The sequence below is a fragment of the Terrapene carolina genome, unplaced genomic scaffold, assembly GCF_002925995.2.
Source record: "Terrapene carolina triunguis isolate 2854851 unplaced genomic scaffold, T_m_triunguis-2.0 Scaffold42, whole genome shotgun sequence".
Classification (NCBI taxonomy): domain Eukaryota; kingdom Metazoa; phylum Chordata; order Testudines; family Emydidae; genus Terrapene; species Terrapene triunguis.
The window spans coordinates 8,566,522-8,586,992 of record NW_020664393.1 but is presented as its reverse complement, the minus strand read 5'-3'; the positions used below and the strand labels follow the sequence as shown (position 1 = coordinate 8,586,992).

At 42.5% G+C, this 20,471-nt stretch overlaps 1 protein-coding gene across 2 annotated transcripts in view; it reads right to left on the bottom strand.

Annotated features, from left to right (window-relative positions):
* BVES (blood vessel epicardial substance) overlaps positions 1-20,471 on the bottom strand; it is a 54,103-nt gene that overhangs the window by 24,241 nt on the left and 9,391 nt on the right. For both annotated transcript variants that reach the window (XM_024196705.3, XM_029912001.1), the window contains exons 3-5: positions 15,623-15,747; positions 1,590-1,777; positions 118-226 (exon numbers count right to left, since the gene is read on the bottom strand). In XM_024196705.3, the coding sequence (XP_024052473.2) occupies positions 118-226; positions 1,590-1,777; positions 15,623-15,747 (422 nt within the window). The remainder of the gene's footprint in view (positions 1-117; positions 227-1,589; positions 1,778-15,622; positions 15,748-20,471) is intronic.

Sequence of the window (20,471 nt, the reverse complement as noted above, 5' to 3'; positions counted from 1 at the left end):
GAGTATCTTTTAAATGGCCCAACATTACATATAAAAAAAAACCTAGCAAAACTGTGTAAGTCAATAAATTCACTGTTCATTAAGTTCATATCCAGTGACAGCCAAATAGAAACATACCTGGAATTTCTCACACCGGTTCATCTGAGTTGATCGAAATTCAGGAGAATCTATAAAGGCACAGGGGTAAATATTATGCAGAAAATGCCCTCGATAGGAGACCTTCATTCTGATGATAAAAATATTTGTTAGAACAACATATAAAAACCATAAGGTAGAATAACAATCTAAATTTGAATATGATTATTGACAATGATAATACAGAACTCAGAGAGGTAACTGCATCCAGGGAATTTTCACCAAGCATCTGACCTAGTTGTCAGCCAAATAATCTAAGTTTTGTCAAAACTCTCTTTGATTCTAAAGGGAGCAGTATCACACCTTAAAACAGGCGACATGGTTTGAAATAATAAGGAGCTGTGTGAATAATGGATTTTTTTTTTGTTTTGCTACCAATTCCAAAACAAAAACAAACAAACAGCACTGTTGCGGGTCAAACAGAAAATTTTTTGGACATTTTTGGTGAATATTTTGTCTCAGTTTCAACCATTTTAAAAAGCTTTTTATTTTTTTTTCATCAAAATTAAAGAGAAGCAATTGTCCAAAGAGAAATTTCAAAATGAAGTTGTTTTGAAATGAAAAATTGAAACACTGTTGAGAAAAATGTCAAAATGAAAAGGTTTGGGTTTTTTATTTATTTACTTATTAGGGTTTATTTCCACTCCAACAATTCAGCAAAGCCTACACAAATTCACTAAACAGTCTAGTGTTGTCGAATCTGAATATTTCACTGAAAAAGAGTTTTGGCCAAAAAAATTGCCCAGGTCTACGCAGAAGGCAGCACCCAGTACGCAGAATACTACATCTATCAGATGACCTCTAAATACCTTGGGTTTGATCCACCTGCAAAGTGACATAGGGTGGATCAAACCCTAGGGAAAGAGGATAGATGGTGGTACCACAACTTACAAGGGAATATCAGCTTTAAACTCCAGCTAGAACTTATGAATCCAGCTAGAACTTATGAAGTTATGAATCAGCGCATCTCCAATCAGTTCCTGGCCAATGGGAGGTGCAGGGGCGGCGCTTGCGGGTGGAGGCAGCATGCAGAGCTGCCTAGCCGCATCTCTGCCTAGCAGCAGCAGGGACAGGTCGCCACTTGCAGGGAGCCACCCGAGGTGAGCGTCCTCCCTGGATCTGGTACTCCGAAACCCCTCCCGTGCCCCACTCCTCAGCCCCCCTGCACTCTGAACCCCTCGTGGCCATTTCTCCCCATGTCACCGCTTCCAGGGAGCCACGCAGAGCCAGGTAGGAAGCTTGCCGGCCCCATGCCAACCGGACTATAAACCTGACTTTCTATGAAGATTAGAAATGTCGGTTTATAGAGCTTTCCAGTTGGTACAGGGCTGGATAACACAGCTTTTACTGTATATTATGAACAATTATTTTTAAAATGACCTTCCTTTGAATTTGTTTTTCATTCCACCATCATGCAATACACAAGACTTTCCCAAACTTTATGCAGCACATACTTTCCCTTTAGCAGGATACTTAGTCGATCATCAACTGATGTTTTGTCCTCTGAAGCATATGCTTGACCTGTTTTTAAAGTCTGAATGTTGCAGAATTGTCCAGTTAATCTCTTGAACAGTTCTGGAGGTACATGGAGTGGTTCAAACATTCTCTTGTACAGACTACTGAACTCCTTCTCTATCTTGATCTGGAATGCAACAACAGTCATCATAAAGGAGAATGGGTCAATGAAGAAACAGAAGTGCAAGATTATTTTTCAGTTCCACAGGTTCCTATAAAAGTTCACCATTTGCCAAAATGGTTGTAGCCAAGATACTTCAGGTTTTGTCTACATATAGGGCAGGAAAGAACTGGCATCTGTCCACAAATGTTGACTCTTAGATGGTGACCACAGCACTTGTTTATGCAGAGCTAAAATTGGGTCGAGATGGTATGCTGGCACTTTAAGCATCTTTTCCATACCAGTAGAATTTGAACTGATTTAAATAGTCACTCTGGATTTACACTGCCGTAAGAACAAATCGAGTTTGGCCCAGAATGGCATCTGGAACATCAGGACCCCTGTGTCTTTCACTATGCATCCCTGCCTCAGGACAGAATGAGGGAGCACCTTTGATCCTTCATATTCATGGCTTGTATGCAGAGGGAGAGCAGGCCCGCAAGCCCTGAAAACAGAGCCAGCATGCAGAAACCCACCATAAGCACGTCATGAGCGAGGAAGAAGCCACTGCCAGATGAACATCCCACTCTTGGGAGCCCACCCAAACTTCAGCTGCAGGGAAGAGGGAAAGGAAGCTGGCTGAAATCCTAAGCCTGAAAGTATTTCCTGAACGAAGGCAACTGGGAAGGAGATAGCAGCTAGTGCTTTGGGTCCTTGTCTACCACAAAACACAGGAAAGCTTGAGCAGAGGTCTGCTTGGTGGTGGAACAGGACACACAGATGAAGGGTGTGGACATCAGAGAATAAAAAACGAAGTAAATATATTCAGAATGGAAAATAAAGAAAAACTGAAACAAAAGTATAGGTAGGGCTGGTAGCACCACCTATTATTAATGTTGCCCAACACTTCCCATTATAAGACCCCAATTTCAGTCACTTATAACTTAAACCACTTTGGCTGAAATTTCCCATGCCAGGTGTCTGCCTCCAGCTCAATTGTTGTGGAAAATTTCATCCAAAACAAGTCAGTCATTTCCAAGAATGAGACTAAGGAAAATAAAATTATTTTTCAATGTTAAAAATATTCTAGTGACCTTTTCATTTGAAAGGTCCCTATGCTTTGGAATAGGGACTTTAAATTGACAGGGAGGTGGCCTTTGTGTCAGGGATGTGCTTTTTGCCATCACTGTGAAAATCCATCCAAATTTGGCCAAGTTATATTTCTGAAAGTCACATTTGCACATGTTCAGTTGAAATTTTCTATAGCTTAACAGCAAAAAGTCTTGAAAGATTCTATCCTCACTGAGCATGCTCGAGGCCTGTCACAGCTCCTTGTGCTGACCAGATAACACATGTGCCAGCCCTACAGAGCAATGGAGCATGTTCCAGTCCAGGGGCAAAGCTAGGCTAGGCTTTTAGCTATGGTTGCTCCTGGCTAGGGTTTGTCCAGGCACTGGCACTGAGACCAGGGAAGTGGTCTCTCCTGTGCTCTCACTGACCCCCGCCCCCTACTCTATTGGCACCCAGGCAACATAGTGGAAGGAATAGTCTGATTCTAATGCAGAGGGGACAAGAGCCAGACATAGGGCATTGTGAGTGAGGGTCAGGGAGTGGATTGGGACATGGAGCCTGAGGGTGGAGACTGGGACTGGCTGGGCAAGGAGCCTGAGAACCCATAGGGATGGGAAGGAATAAGGATGCTGGTGAGAAAGATCTGACAAGAAGTTAGGGTGTATCTGGCTGGGCAAAGCAACCAGGACAAGGAGCCAGGGGAGGTGAGGACACTGAGAATGGATGAGAACCCTGGGGCGGGAGATTGGGATTGGGAGCATTAGCTCCTATGGAGGCATGGGGAACATGGGCAGGGGAGTACTGGAGAAACACAGAGACAGACTGTGGAGGAAGAGAGAAAACTAGGACTGGATGGACGAGGAGACTAGGAGTGGGGAAAGGGGGAACCTGGGGCTGGGATCAGAAGCCTCTCAGAAGTGGAGACTGGAACTGACTAGATGAGGAGAATGAAACTGGGATACAGAGGACTGGGGCAGAGACAAGGGGAGGAGGATTCATGGAGGTGATGGGACAGAAGGGGTCAAGCTTGGGGGGAATGAGCAGAAGTGACAGTGCCCACTGCAGCACACGTTCCTCCAGAGTCTGCAATGGAACCCATGATCCCTGTCCCTGAGTCTTACCATGTCTTTGCTGTCAGCAAATATCTTTGAAACCCACTGGCAAAGTGTCCCATCCCCCTCTACTGCTAGTCCACATAGAGGATAACCACCTAGTACTGCTATCAGTTATTTCTGTTAGCTCAAGCGGCAGAGGTCTGTGCAATGGATCTCAAGGTTCCAACCTGCTAATGATCCATGTGGGTGTCAATATAATGCCACATGAAAGAATTTCCATTTTTCAGTTTGCTTTTTTAAATATCTAGAAAATTACACACAAAAATTGTTAAAACAACTTTACTAAGGATGCAAAGTCAGGCCCTGAAAAGTTAAGAAAGGCCAGAATTAACGTTGCCTGTGCACCTTTAATCTGGCCTCCTTGTGCATATGCATTATGATACAGCCTTTAAATTCCTGAAAGAGGGGTGTTGGAATGGAAACGCTCAGGAAGATTAACAATAAGGTTGTTAGCACTCAAGCTACAGTAACTATGTTTGTATGAGGTTTTCAATTCAATTTCAATTCCCCCGGCCCTGCTGCACATCGTAGTTCTTAACAACTAAAAAGGGCCTATGCACAGGCAAAGCAAAGCTTCAATTTAAACATACATGGTAGGGAGAAGTGTGCTAGGGATCATAATAGATCATCAATCACAGAATCCCCTAAGGTTGCTGATATCTGCATATAGGTTCTGTGCAACTGTAAGGTTAGATAGACTGATTACAATCGACATCTCTTCTCCAGTCAGTCCCTCCTTTGTGTCAGCAATTCTAACTTAATGCTGTGTATCTCCCTGCATGAGCTCTTACCTGTTCACAGACAGGGTAAAATTTTATTCCTAGATGTGTATGTGCATCGCCAGTGGACTGAGTTGGGAATTACCCAAGCATTTGTGAGAGCAAAACTGACTAAAGGAAAACAAAACAAAGTTTAGAGCTTTCATGATCTAATATGTAAATGTCTCTAAGCAGAAAGCAGGCATAACTGAAGTGCTGCTTTTAAAACGAGTGATCAGGTGGGAGGTATTATTGTACTTTGCGAGCCCTCCCTCTCCAAGCAGTGTTCACCCTAACCTAAGTTAAGCACTGTTGACTGCTTCTGCAGTCATCATTGTGGGCCATTTTCCAAATGAGCCATATGGGTAGGTATAAGTTTTGCTCTGTGATAGATGAAATGTTCTGGAGTACTGCCAAAGCCTCGAGCCAGAGCGCTGCAGCGGCACTGATTAGAATCTTTTAGCTTCTGAATTAGGGTGAGGTTCTAAAAGGAACCATGTAGGGAAAGCCTCAATAAGCCAAAACCACAGAAGTCATATTTTGGTCAGGAAAGAACCCATTGTTTTTTCCACAGACTACATTTAATGAAATAAATATTTACCTGAAAATATCGATCAATTATTCATCCTGCAATACAGCTTGATTTTTAATTGTTTTTCCATTCTTTCTTCTTTCTAGATTATGTGATGTGTGAGGCTGAGTAAATAAAAATGATTCTGGGTGATGGTCGATACTTGCAGCTAGAAAATCTCATTCAAAAATTATTTTTTAACATCTTCTTTGCTACCTTCTGTGGTGGTATTTAAAACAACCAATTTTCAAGTTCATAGTAAAAGCAAAGTTACATTCACAGCAACTACAATGAGTGGAGTAAGTAGCAGATGTTGCATCTACAAGAAGGGTTATTGCTCAGAATGTATAACGAAGACGTTGCATATATTGTCTGGCATATGTTTTCTTATTTCCATTTAATTTTACGGTATTTTTAAAATTCACGATGGATGTGTTTATGTCACAAGGTATTTAGAGCCTGATTTTCAGAGGCACCGAGCATCCATAGCTCCCACTGACTACAACTGCAGTTATGGGTGCACAGAACTATTGAAAAATTGGACCCTTAGGCTCCAATTCCTCATTGTGTCATTGCCTCTCTTCACTTGCTAAGTTAACGCAAAGGGGCAGGTGTAAGTCATTTCTCTGGGGGAAATTACCCTTTCTACTGGGAGCTCCTTATGCTAGATGGAGAGTCAACTCTACCAGCTCTGTACCACTTCTTTGGCAGCTCTGAGGATAGGGGAAGCAGGACACAGGTGGGTCACATTGAGCATGGGCCCGGCCAGTGTGGATCCCCCAGAGAGACCACTGCAGCAGGGGCACAACTTCAGTATCCCTGACCACTGCCTCCACCACACCAACCCCTGCAGCCCCTATGCCAGTGCAGCAATTAATTTGCCCCATAATTAGCACATAAAAAAAACAAATAAAGCCACAGAGGAGAAATATATATTTTATTCCAAATTCACTTCTGATTTAATTCTACTAATTTTAACGGACTTGGACCAAGGATGACTCCATATATTCTATTCCCTCTTGCTTTTTTCCCCCCACTCCCAATCTCCTCCTTCCCTCCCCAACTTTTGCCATTACCATAAAGCAAACCCCAAACAATGCTGAGAAAACAAAATGAATAGATATTAAAAAGGTATTTGTAACATTTTCTATAGGCTCCTAGGTCACTGGAGCACTAGGTCCCATTGTTTTTTCAATATGACATTGCTGCTTTGGAAAGTTTAGCCCATTAGGTCGAGACAGCAAAGTCCACTTAAAATGCTGATGTGACCATGGGATCTCCCCACAAAGTGACAGCAAACATCATAGCTGATTTTTAGGACTCTTCAAATTTGTTCTTAGGAGGTTGTACACTCAAGCCCTGTGTGCTCCCTGCCAAGAGCCTGCTCATGGGCTGCAGGTATCACAGGCATGGGGAAGTTGAGCCTCCCTACACTGCCTGGTGTGGCCCTACCCCAGCTCTGCCCCCAGTTCCCTGCCTGCTTCCAGTTCCCACTCTTCCAACGGGGCTCGGGCTGGAGCCGGGACTTGGGGCATCTAGGGCCACGCCGCCTGCCCAGGTGCTGGAGCCAGGTGGAGCCACACAATCCACCCAGTGCTGGGTATGGAGGCAGCTGGGGCTGCGCTGCCCCCCTGGGACTGGGGGCCATGGTGGAGGTGCTCTGGACTCATCTAGTGGGGGAAGGGGCAAAAAGGTGTGGGACTTCAAACAGAAAAGGGGCTGAGGGCTAGCTTCCCACACTGGGCAGTTCACACAGTGCCCCTGGTCCTGCTGAATTATGGAGTATCTTCAGGTACAGATATTTTTATTGAATGAAATTATGAAAAATCACTACAGTATTCCTGGAGGTAGTGGTGTAGATATTGAGTTAAAGCATGTTTTGTGCTGCTCCTACATTTGACTATTTCGATTTGCCGCAAAGTTTTGTAGTGGCAATGCATTATGGTCCTGGGGAAGGCTTTGGTAGAAGAGTAAGGATAGTTAGGGTTGTGGGCACCTGAAAAGGGAGATTTTTGGAATCCAGGAAGCAAGCAAGGCTTTCAGCAATAAGGGAGGAGGAAAGTGGAGTTTATTTAAGAGGGGCCTGAATTTCCACTTCCCTGCCCCCTTTACAACCACCATTTACCACATTGCTCCTAAGCTCAATGTCTTTTAAGGTAAGAGTGCCTCTAAAACAGTGCTGAATGGCCTCAGCTCCTACTGCTGTTTACCTACAATTTTTTTTTAATTTAAAGGTTATCAGAATGGGTTCATTCAGCCCTAGAGTCAGAACAGATCCAAAACTTGGCCTAAATTCAGAACCAAATTTGGAGAACTGATCTAATTGGGCTAACATTATTATTCACTTTCATTTGTCTCTTCACTTCTGCTTCCAGCCCCATGCGAAACTAAGAAGTACCACACTGCTGCTCATGTAGTGCTGGTCAGAAGCAGGAAACCCTGAAATTCTTTCAGGTAAGACTGTTCTCCTGAGATTCCTACTTCAGTTTAGTAGAGCATAAAGGGTAGAAGAAGAATCCAAACTATTGGATACATATTTGAGTACTAGAAAGCTCACACAAAAACACCATTATGAAAAATGCTGGAAAGTGACCACCCCCATCGAACTGGAAAGAGTGGAATTCATCAGCGATGCAAGAATAAAGCTACTTTTAATTTAATAGTGTGATAGCTTTAGGAGAGAGAACTGGAGAGAAGAGACATGGTTTAGTTGAAGAGGTAGAGATGTATCGGAAGGCTCTTCCCAAAGACAAGAATTGCAGAGAAGCCTCTCATACCAATAGAGGGAGAGTGTGTGAAAGGCCACTATTATGTTCTCAGACTGCTGTTTTCAAAGCAAGAAGGAAAGTTCTGAAGAGAGAGAGTCTGAACTTTAAGCAGTCATTCACATCAATGCACAGTGAGTGTACAATAGTACCTGATTAGGTAACATTTCACTCCCACCATCTTCTGGGTAAAGGACTACAGAAGGTGTAAGGCAATGGAGGAGTAGGACTGGAATCTTCAAATGGAGAGAGAGAGAGAGAGAGAGAGAGAGAGAGTGGAGTTGTTTGAAGATACAGTCACATTATCACTTTGCTTTGTCTGGCACAGGAGGAGGGAGTATTCCAATCGTGATCGAAGTGTCTAAGCTGATATTTACATGCATGAAACTACTTTTATGCTTTTGAGTTCAAATCCAAGATTAGGGTTGGAAGAGATTTTAGGAGGTCATCTAGTCCAACCCCCTGCTCAAAGCAGGACCAACTCCAACTAAATCATCCCAGCCAGGGCTTTGTGAAGCCAGGCCTTAAAAACCTTGAAGGATGGAGATTCCACCACCTTCCTAGGTAACCCATTCCAGTGCTTCACCACCATCCTAGTGAAATAGTTTTTCCTAATATCCAACCTAGACCTCCCCCACTGCAACTTGAGACCATTGCTCCTTGTTCTGTCATCTGCCACCACTGAGAACAGCCGAGCTCCATCCTCTTTAGAACCCCCCTTCAGGTAGTTGAAGGCTGCTATCAAATCCCACCCTCACCCCTCCCCCACACACACACTTCTCTTCTGCAGACTAAATAAGCCCAGTTCCCTCAGCCTCTCCTCCTAAGTCATGTGCCCCAGCCCCCTAATCATTTTAGTTGCCCTCCAGTAGACTCTCTCCAATTTGTCCACATCCTTTCTGTAGTGGGGGCCCCAAAACTGGATGCAATACTCCAGGTGTGGCCTCACCAGTGCCAAATAGCAGGGAATAATCATCACTTCCCTCAATCAGCTGCCAATGCTCCTACTAATACAGCCCAATATGCCTTTAGCCTTCTTGGCAACAAGGGCACACTGTTGACTCATATCTAGCTTCTCATCCACTGTAATCCCCAGGTCCTTTTCTGCAGAACTGCCGCTTAGCCAGTCAGTCCTCAGCCTGTAGCAGTGCATGGGATTCTTCCGTCCTAAGTGCAGGATTCTGCACTTGTCCTTGTTGAACCTCATTAGATTTCTTTTGGCCCAATCCTCCAATTTGTCTAGGTCACTCTGGCTCGTATTCCTACCCTCCAGCATATCTACATCTCCCCCCAGCTTAGTGTCATCTGTGAACTTGCTGAGGGTGCAATCCATCCCATCATACAGATCATTAATGAAGATGTTGAACAAAACTGGCCCCAGGACCAACCCCTGGGGCACTCCACTTGATATCAGCTGCAAACTAGACATTGAGCCATTGATCACTACCTGTTGAACCTGACGATCTAGCCAGCTTTCATCTAATCCATACTTTTAAAAACTTGCTGGCTAGGATACTGTAGGAGACCGTATCAAAATCTTTGCTAAAGTCAAGATATATCAGATCCACCACTTTCCCCCATATCCACAGAGCCAGTTATCTCATCATAGAAGGCAATCAGGTTGGTCAGGCATAACTTCCCCTTGGTGAATCCATATTGACTGATCCTGATCACCTCTCTCTCCAAGTGCTTCAAAATGGATTCCTCAAGGACCTACTCCATGATTTTTCCAGGGACTGAGGTGAGGTGGACAGGTCTGTAGTTCCCCAGATTCTCCTTTTCCCCCCTTTTTAAAGATGGGCACTATATTTGCCTTTTTCCAATTGTCTGGGACCTCCCCCGCTCGCCACAAAATTTTCCAAGGATAATGGCCAATGGCTCTGCAATCACATCAGCCAATTCTGTCAGCACCCTCGGATGCATTAGATCTGGATCCAGGGACTTGTGCATGTCCAGCTTTTCTAAATAGTCCTTAACCTGTTCTTTCACCACTGAGGCTGCTCACCTCCTCCCCATACTGTGCTGCCCAGTACAGCAGTCTGGGAGCTTACCTTGTCTGTGAAGACTGAGGGGGAGGAGGGAAAAAAAAAAAAAAAACAACAAACCAACCACACCACAGCATTCAGTACTTCAGCTTTTTCCACATCATCTGTCACTAGGTTGCCCCCCCCCACCCATTCAGGAAGGGTCCCACACTTTCCCGGACCTTCTTGTTGCTAAGATATCTGTAGAAACTCTTCTCATTACCCTTCAGATCCCTTGCTATCTGCAACTCCAATTGTGCTTTGACCTTTCTGATTACACCCCTGCATGCTCGAGCAATGTTTTTATACTCCTCCCTACTCATCTGTCCAAGTTTCCACTTCTTGTAAGCTTCCCTTTTGTGTTTAAGCTCACTGAAGATTTCTCAGTTAAGCCAACCTCAATAAGGCTTCTTTAAAAATACAGCAAGCTTTCCTGGACTCTTTTCCCCCTCATATTAGCCTCCCAGGGGATCCTGCCCATCAGTTTCCTAAGGGAGTCAGTCTGCTTTTCTGAAGTCCAGGGTTTGTATTCTGCTGCTCTCCTTTCTTCCTTTTGTGAGGATCCTGAACTCAACCATCTCATGGTCTCTGCTGCTCAGGTTGCCAGCCACTTCTACTTCCCCTACCAATTCTTCCATGTTTGTGAGCAGCAGGTCAAGAGGAGTACAGCCCCTAGTTGGTTCCTCCAGCACTGGCACCAGGAAGTTGTCCCCAACACTCTCCAAAAACTTCCTAGATTGTCTGTGCACTGCTGTATTGCTCTCCCAACAGAAGTCAGGGTGATTGCAGTCCCCCATGAGAACCAGGGCCTGTGATCTGGAAACTTCTGTTGCTTTCTTCAGACAACTCTCATCCTCCTGGTCTGGTGGTCTGTAGCAGACACCCACCACGATATCACCCTTGTTGCTCTCACCTCTAAACTTAACCCAAAGACTCAACAGGCTTTTCTCCAGTTTCATACTGGAGCTCTGAGCAATCATACTGCTCTTACATACAGTGCAACTCCTCCACCTTTTCTTCCCCACCTGTCCTTCCTGAACAGTTTATACCCATCCATGACAGTGCTCCAGACATGTGCGTTACTCCACAAGTCTGTTATTCCAATCACATCCTAGTTCCTTGACTGACCAGGTCTTCCAATTCTTCCTGTTAATTTCCCAGGCTTCTTGCATTCATGTACTGGCACCTAAGATAACTAGCTGATTGCCCGGCTTTCTCAGTAGGGATCAGGAGGCCTCCCCTGTTGCACCCTCCTCCTTGTGTTTCCTCCCGGTATCCCACTTACCTCAGGGCTTAGGTCACCATCCCACAGCAAACCTCCTCATTAGATTAGCAAGGCTGCTTGCCAAAATGCTCTTCTCTCTTCCTAGCAATCCTTCTTCCTGGAACATCCCATGGTCGAAGAATCCAAAGCCCTCTCTCAGACACCACCTGTACAACCACGCGTTTACCTTCACAATTCGATAGTCCCTACCTGGGCCTTTTCCTTCAACAGGGAGGAAGGACGAGAACACTACTTGCGCCTCAAACTCCTTTATCCTTCTTCCCAGAGCCATGTAGTCTGCAGTGACCCACTCAAGGTCATTCTTGGCAGTATCACTGGTGTCCACATGGAGAAGTAGGAAGGGGTAGCAGTCCGAGGGCTTGATCAGTCTCAGCAGACACTCAGTCACATCTTGAATTCTAGCTCCAGGCAAGCAGCACACAGAGTTTCCTGGTCTAGATGGATGACTCCGTTCCCCCTTAGGAGAGAGCCCCCGACCACCCCTCCCCCCCAAAATCTCCTCTTGGGAGTGGTGGTCGTGGAACCCCCATCCCTAGGACAATGCTTCCCATGCCTTCTGGTCGATGGGGTCTCCCTCTGATCCCTTCCCTCAGATAACTCTTTCAAACCATTCTCTGCCATAGTACCTGTGCAGAAAGCCTGAAAATGGTTTCTACTTCTATCTGCATTGGGGGTACAGGAGTTCTCCTCTTTCTTCTGGAGATCACATGCTGCCAATTTTCTTCCCCGTTCTGCACTGCCCTCTCTGATTCTTCAGCATGCTGTGCCTGCAGTACCAAATGCTGTCTTCTATCCAGAAAGTCAGCATTCTCTCTGATTCATCGCAGGGTTGATGCTTGGGTAGCTAGTCCTTTAACCTTCTCTTCCAATATGAACACTAGTTTGCACTTCATACAGACCAAGTCGCTTCTATCCTCTGGGAGAAAACAAGCATGGCATATCCTGTGCAGGTCACAACAACGGATCGTTCACTATCCACATTGTCTTCCTTCTAAGAGCCTCTTTAGATGTTGTATTTACTGCTCACAGAAGCCTGAAAGGCAAAAAACTTGTTGGAAACTCCCCAGGCGAACTTTCTCTGTTTGCCACTCATTCGGTTTGCAACTGGCTGCTTTTTTTATAAGGCTTCTGGCTTGAAGCAGTTGCCCCAGCTCAAAGCCTTCCCTCCAATCAACCACTCAAGGCTCACCTGGAACAAAGCACTCCCAACTCACACTTTTCAAACAACCACATGGTCAGTCACAAATATTATTAGTGATAAGTGGTCCTTATTCATTTATTAACACTTAACTGTAATACTCTCTTTGGCTCAAGAAACAGAGACAGCATCTTCCATTACTGTGCGCTTATTTAGCTATTTTGATTAACTGCCTCTCCCCCTAGACCACGGGTGGATACAGCATTGTCTGTATGAGAGAGACAGATGGTCACCTAGCAACAGAGGTGAAATGAGCAATTTCATGGTCAGTATTTGCTTGTGTGTATTTTACCGCTAAGAGAGCAAGTGCGAGTGGTCAAACACCAGAGATGGGTGCTATCAAAGGGATGTAGATAGACAGAAGAGTAGAAAGACAAGGTGACAAAATCAAAAACACATGTTCTTGCCAATGTGTGAGAGGTGTCCCATTGGGGTGTGAAGAAAGCTGGACACTAATGCTTGTCACCGTTTAAAAATGCAACCTAAGACTAGGGCTCAATGGAGTTTCTTATGTAGTGATACATCTCTCCTGAATACTCAATTCCATCCAAAGGACTAGCTGCTATTAAAAATCAAATACAGCCTGCTCTTAGAAGTCCCAGCTGCATTGCATTATTACCATATGCAATTTGAAGATGAAAATTAAAAAAAACAATCATTTTCCTTTCAGACGCCACTGAAAGGCAGTTGTCAACTGTAACGCACTCAAGGGACAGTGCACATATGAATAGCCAGCTGCACTTTTCCCAATCTGGGCATAACCAGCCAACTAGACCCAGAAGAGGAATTTAGCAAAGTTCCCCCTCCCTCCCACCTGTTTAAAAATAATTTCCTAACACTTTCATTGACTGGTAGTTTATAAATTGAGTTTCAAACTCAAATATTCTCTATTTGGACCTAAATAAACAATATCTATCATCGTGTTTTATACTACTGCCCATTACTGTAGTATTTGAGTGCCTTCCCTGCAAGACCAATAGCAAAAGTGAAGTCCCTAATGGATGCCAGATTTTCTGGCACTTCTATACAGTCAAATTATTACTATAGCACAAAAAACCCTGTGTTAGCATTCCATTAAGTCTCAGATTTTAGTCACTCAGGTCAGAGTTAAAGTTTTTACTGCTATTTTAATCCTGGCCCTTTGCATACATCTGTTGCAAGAAGGCCTTTTGTTACTTTATCATATAATACAGTGGTTCTCTGTTTTCAATACCAGGATCTACCACCCTCCCCTAATCTAATAGAAGGGTAAGATGGTCATTACATGTGTTAGGGACACCTCTGGGGGTTATGACATCCATGTTGGGAGACTATAAACATAATACATATGAAAATTATTTGTGTAGGTGCTTAGATACAGTAATGGGTGTGGCATAACAGACAGAATATCTGAGTTTATAGGCAAAGGTGCAGTTTCATCATAGTATTGTATCCTGAAGACTATGTATAAACAGATCAATAAAGAAAGGTTTTCTAAAATAATTGTGCAAGCATCTCAGGCAGAACAGTAAGAAACAAATGTGCCTACTCCCTTTTTAAAATCTCTTCAATTTAAAGGCAATGGGCAATTTAGGCTCATCTTGGATAGGCCAAATGGCTCAATATACTGCATGTAACTAAATGGACAGTTAGCAGTAGAGCAATATATCTAGTTTTAAAATAGTGACTGATGATGCTTCTAGACAAAGCTAGATAAAGCTTTACTTTGCCCCAAGTATATTCCTGTAATTTCTCTTAAGATTGGACTTTATATTGTACAAAATCTAAGTGAGCAAAAAAGAATTTTCCCTGTTTCTTTCGAATCCTAAATGTTTCTGAAAAGGAGGCAAGATGCTGCAGCCAGGACTAGCTATGTGCTAAAATTTAAAAATAAATGGTCATACACAAAAAAAGCATACGTAAGGGGAACAAAATAATAGAAACACTCCTGTGGTCCACTGGAGCCATGGAATAGACACATTCCAACCCTTATTCCCACCCATCCATTGAATTTGTGTACATGCAGAATGGGAAGATATCAGGGGCAGGATGGATAAAGGAATGGGGCTTCCCAAGGATCCTGGCCTCCAACCTCAGTGACTGTGCTCAAGTCTGTTGATTAACTCTTGTTCTACACTACTCTGCAGACCCTTCCAGATTATTGGCTCACTCCCCTAGCTGTTCCCTTTGATTCTATGGAGGGGAGTCACAGGGTGCACGGCCAGAGTTTAGGCAGCTTTAACTTTGCTGATTTGACCTGCAAATTATCCCCATGCTCCAAACTGGTTAAAGGCAGGAATCATGTTACTGGATGTGGCTCTTCTGTCACCCTGCCCACTTTTTCCTGCTCATTCCTGGGCATCCCAGATATTTGACAGAGAAGGGAGTAGTATTTCACTTATCACTTTTCCCATCTGCAGGGTCTGACCAGGGTTTTCTTTATGGATTTCCTTCCCTCCGCAAGGCAGGGCAGGGAGAGAGAGGACACATGGACCAAAAAGGTATTTTTGTATGAATGGACTGCAAGAAGAACATTAAAGTTGTTTGTATATGGACACCTACATTTATTTCCATGTTTATAAAGAGCCAAAATGTACTCTCCACCTCCTCCATACACAAGATACTTCTGGGTTTAAACTAAGCAAGAGAAGTTTTATCCCCATAGAGGTCCTGGCTTAATTTTCCAGGAATGATTAGTTATGGATGTCCACCTTGAGATATGTGGACCTGATTTTCAGAAGTTTTGAGCACCTACCCTCTGAAAAATCTGGCTCCTCTGAAATGTTCCAGTTGTGCATCCAAAAAAAAAAAAAAAAAAAAAACCACACACCACTAGTCACTTTTGAAATTGATGTCCTTTTCATTTAGATAAATAAATAAAAAAAAATAATTGAACAAAAAAAAAAAAAAAAAAAGTTTTAAAATGGAAGTACTATATCAGAGAGTGATGCAAACAAACAACTATCAGGCTAAAATCATGCTAATGATAGCTGGTACCTGCTGGGGTTGATAACTGACCCACCCAGGCAAAGCTCCAATAGAATTCAATGGGAGCCTTGCCCAAGCACAGCCACAGGACTTTGTAGTGATTATACTCTTTACATACCGGTCTTCTCTTGTACAGTAGATATATAAAATGCAAGAAGTTGAGAACCAAGAACACTGAATTCCAGATCATTATATCCAAGGCACAACGGTACAGCATAGCCCAGATGATGAAAAGTACACATCCTGTCAAAAATAAAATAGGAAGTTAAATGATATAGTTCAATAATGTATAAAAATATTTCTCCCAGATTTTTTTTTATATTATATATTTTATACACTTTGTATATATATATATATATATATATATATATACATACACACACACACACACACACACACACACACACACACTTCATTCTTTTGATATAGATAATACAGATCCCTATTTTAGATTACAGTGATTATGTTCAGAAGTGATGCATTTCACAAGTTTCAACAGAGTTAGGTAATATGGATCAAGGTAAGCAATGTTGTAGTAAATGCAAGTGTAACAGTTAATTTTATTTAGTTACAAGAAGCATTTTAACTAAAACACAACTGCTTCATACAGCTGGCATTACACAGATTTGAGACAAAAATAATAAGCATTCATTTCTAGGGCTGAAGCCTGTAGACAAACAAAACATGAATAAGCAAACACTATTTGCCTGGAGCTCCCTAAATGCCATCCAGAGATTTTCAGTTTTAAAAGAACCACCACCATAATATATGTTATGAATCTGGCTTCCTGCTGTGAGTTATGCCATTGTTCAAGATATCATTGGTTAGGAAAACAGAATGACTGATGAGTATCTTCTACATAATTATTCCTCTGCTCTGATTAGTGAGAGCTGCTAAACAAGATAAAGTTCTTAATTATGCATCTTTCTCTTACAACGTTACTCTTTCAAGTTGTCATCTCAGCTTGAAAAATTCATACTCCATACGTTTGCCAGTTCAAAATTCAAACTAGAGCTGAAATCAGTGAACCCTCCACATGCAGAACTCCTGTTGATTTTAAATGAGAGTTCAAGGTCATGCAAAAATTGAGGTTCCTGGCCATTAGAGAAACTCATTTTGGTAAAATAGCCTTTTGTAAGTGTGAAAAGAGATATGGAACAATTACTGTAAAATTCTTAATACAAGCAACATAAAGGTCTGGTAATTAAAATAGATTCTCTCAAACACTGAACATGTTCTATTATAGTTATGACCCTGTAAGGTGTATTTTGAGAAATATCCCTTTTGTTATTTTTACAATATTTTTACAATATAGAAGTTCTATATTGTAAAAATAACAAAAGGGATATTTCTCAAAATACACCTTACAGGGTCATAACTTTTCACAACACTTCCTCAATGGGTCATGAAGACTTGGGTTCTACATACAGTACGATGGTATATAGTTCAGGAACCCTGTAAGTGATTTAGGTTAAGACTTTACAAACATAGTTTGGCCCCACTCAAATCATGTTTGAACTCTTCCTAACAATGCCGCTGAAAACAAAGTTTTGGCATCACCTACTGTCATGAAGCGCTTACAATACTTCAGTAGTAAAAACCTAGCCCTATTCAAGTCAATGGCAAAACCCCTTTTGACATCAATGGGTCCTGGATTTCACCCTAGCTTTAAAGCTAACACTATTTCTAAGCTAGCAGCGAATGAAATGAAATGCTAGAACAAAGAGAAGCATCCATTCTTAATGCTGTCAGATAATGTAAGAGCAGGAGAATTCTATTTTCTCAGAGCATTTAAGATTGCCAAGTGCATTGTACTGCACGGTTCTGAATCCAACTACATCTTTATTAAATACAATAGCCCAGATGTTAGTCAGGGCATTTAATGAATCAGGCCAAGACTCCAACCATAAATTGCTTTTTTGACTATCAGAAAAAGGAAATTCTAGTTAGCGCTTTGCATTACAATAGTATTAGACTTGGAATGTTATTAATTATTTGTATTTCCATAATGCCCTATCATGGAACAGAACCCCATTGCACTAGGTGTTGTATGAACAGAATTGAAAAAAAAAAAATAATCCCTGTCCCAAAGAGCTTACAATCTAAGTATAACACAAGAGTCAACAGGTGGAGACATGCAGGGGAATGCAAGGAAAGAATGAGACAATATTAGCCAGCATGACAGGCAGCAGTCTTAGCATGCCAGAAGCTAATGCTTGTCAAGTTTTTTGCAGGCTTCATGGAAAAGGAGAGTTTTAAGGAGGAATTAGAAAGATAATGAGTTAGTTTTACAGATGTTTAGAGGAAGCTCCTCCCAAGCAGGTGGGGTAGCATGGGAGAAAGCACAAAGATACTTGTTTGAAAATTTTGTAAGTGGGCAATGGAGGCTGGCATCACAGATAGATGGGAGTGAATATTTCAGTAGAAAATGAAAGATGACAGGCAGGCTTTGATTAGCTGTGAAGGGTCTTGAAAGTGACAAGTGGATTATGTTTGATGCAACAGAGAAGGGCAAGTATGGTCAAAGCAACAGGCTAGGAAAATTATCTTTGCAGCATCATTTGAATGAATGAGTGGGGCAAGTCTGCACTTGTCAAGGCCAGTGACAACTTCTGAGATGTTGCAGTAATCAAGAAGCAAGATAACAGCCTGGATGAGCATTTTAGATGTGTGGGTGTATAGGAAAGACCATATCTTAGAAATGTTAGGCAAAATGAATCCGCAAGCTTTAGACGTAGCCTGGACATGAAGGCCTAGAGAAGTTGGAGAGGATACCACAGTATGGGCCAGAGCGACAGACAGGATGGTGGCGTGATCTACAGTGACCAAGAAAGGAGGTAACGGGGGGGGGGAAAGGGGAAGCGGGCGAAGGGGGGAGTTAAGATGAAGAGATCTGTTTTAGCAGTGTTCAGCTTGAGCTGAAAGCTAGTCCTCCTCAAGAAAATACATTTAATAGTATATGTTCACGCTTCACTCCACTCATATTTTAAGAAGAGTTGGGGCTAGTCACTACATGAAGCTCTCCAAGGAAAAAAACTTAAATATTGTAGGTGTAGATGATATTTACTATTATATCAGTGGTCTGAGAGTGCAAGAGATTTCTATTGTAGAAGGTACAAGTCTATCTTGCTATAATTTAAATTGAGCTCCACTTTTTTCATTTACTCATAACAAAAAATTTTGGGGCCAATTTTTTTTCCATACTTTGTCCAAGCATAGATTTTTTTTTTCTGATAAGTTAAGAGAAAGTGGAGAAAAAACAGACAAAGAAAGGGAAAACAAAACAAAATAGCCCACATCACATAAACAAACCCTACCCTTCCACACAGTCAGATGTTTCAGCAACTGCACAGATGCTCAAAATTCTATATGCAGTTGTTGTGGAGTTTTATGAAACTGGGTCTGTATTACCTTATCCAAATAAGTTCTGCAATGTCAGAGTGTTGACCAGGCCCCAAATCATGCTAACACACCTCCAACAAAATAAAACAATTAAAATATGTTGAAATACCACCAATGGAAGACAAGCGAGTCTAGGACAATACTTTTTATTAGGGCTGCCAATTAATCGCAGTTAACTCATGCTATTAACTCAAAAAAATAATCAGTGTTTTAATTGCGCTGTTAAACAATAGAATACCAATTGAAATTTATTAAATATTTTGGATGTTTGTCTACTATCTATATCTATATCTAGTATTGTGTGGTAATTGAAATCAAAGTGTATATTATTTATTACAAATATTTGCACAGTAAAAGAGATAAACAAAAAATAATATTTTTCAATTCACCTCATCCAAGTACTGCAGTGCAATCTTTGTACTGAAAGTGCAACTTACAAATGTAGATTTTTTTTTGTTACAAAACTGCACTCAAAAACAAAACAATGTAAAAATTTCAGAGCCTACAAGTCAACTCAGTCCTACTTCTTATTCAGCCAATTGCTAAGACAAACAAGTTTGTTTACATTTACAGGAGATAATGCTGCCCTCTTCTTATTTACAATGTCACCAGAAAGTGAGAACAGGCATTTGGCATGGCACTTTTATGGCTGGCATTGATGTGCCAGGTATGCTAAACATTCGTATGCCCCTTCACGCTTTGGCTACCATTCCAGAGGACGTGCTTCCATGCTGATGACTCCACTTAAAAAATAATGTGTTAATTAAATTTGTGACTGAACTCCTTGGGGGAGAATTGTAGGTCTCCTGCTCTGTTTTATCTACATTCTGCCATATATTTCATGTTATAGCAGTCTTGGATGATGACCCAGCACATGCTCATTTTAAGAACACTTTCACTGAAGATTTCACAAAACACAAAGAAGGTACCAATGTGAGATTTCTTACCAACCCAAGATTTAAGAATCTGAAGTGCCTTCCAAAATCTGAGAGGGACAAGGTGTGGAACATGCTTTCAGAAGTCTTAAAAGACCAACACTGCAATGCGGAAACTACAGAACCCGAACCACCAAAAAAGAAAATCAACCTTCTGCTAGGGGGGAATCTCACCATGCGTCGGTCCGCACTGCTTTGGATTGTTATTGAGCAGAACCCGTCATCAGCACGGACCCACATCCTCTGGAACGGTGGTTGAAGTATGAAGGGACACATGAATCTTTAGTGCATCTGCACGTAAATATCTTGAGACTCCGGCTACAACAGAGCCATTCGAACACCTGTTCTCACTTTCAGGTGACATTGTAAATGTAGCGGGGTGGACATCTGCTCCTGCCTGGAAGGGCTTGAAAGCAGCCCTGGAGAGGGCTGCAGCTCTAAAAGCTGCTAGGCTGATTGGGGAAGTAGCTGCAGCTGGGCCACGCCCCAGTCAGGCCCAGCTGGCCCTATAAAGGCTGGGAGCCAGGAGCAAGGACACAGTCTCTCTCTGTATTCAGAGAGAGAAGGGCCTGGCTGCAGGGAGCTAGAGACAGAGTACCTGAGTGGAGCAGGGCTGGGGAAAGGCAGAGG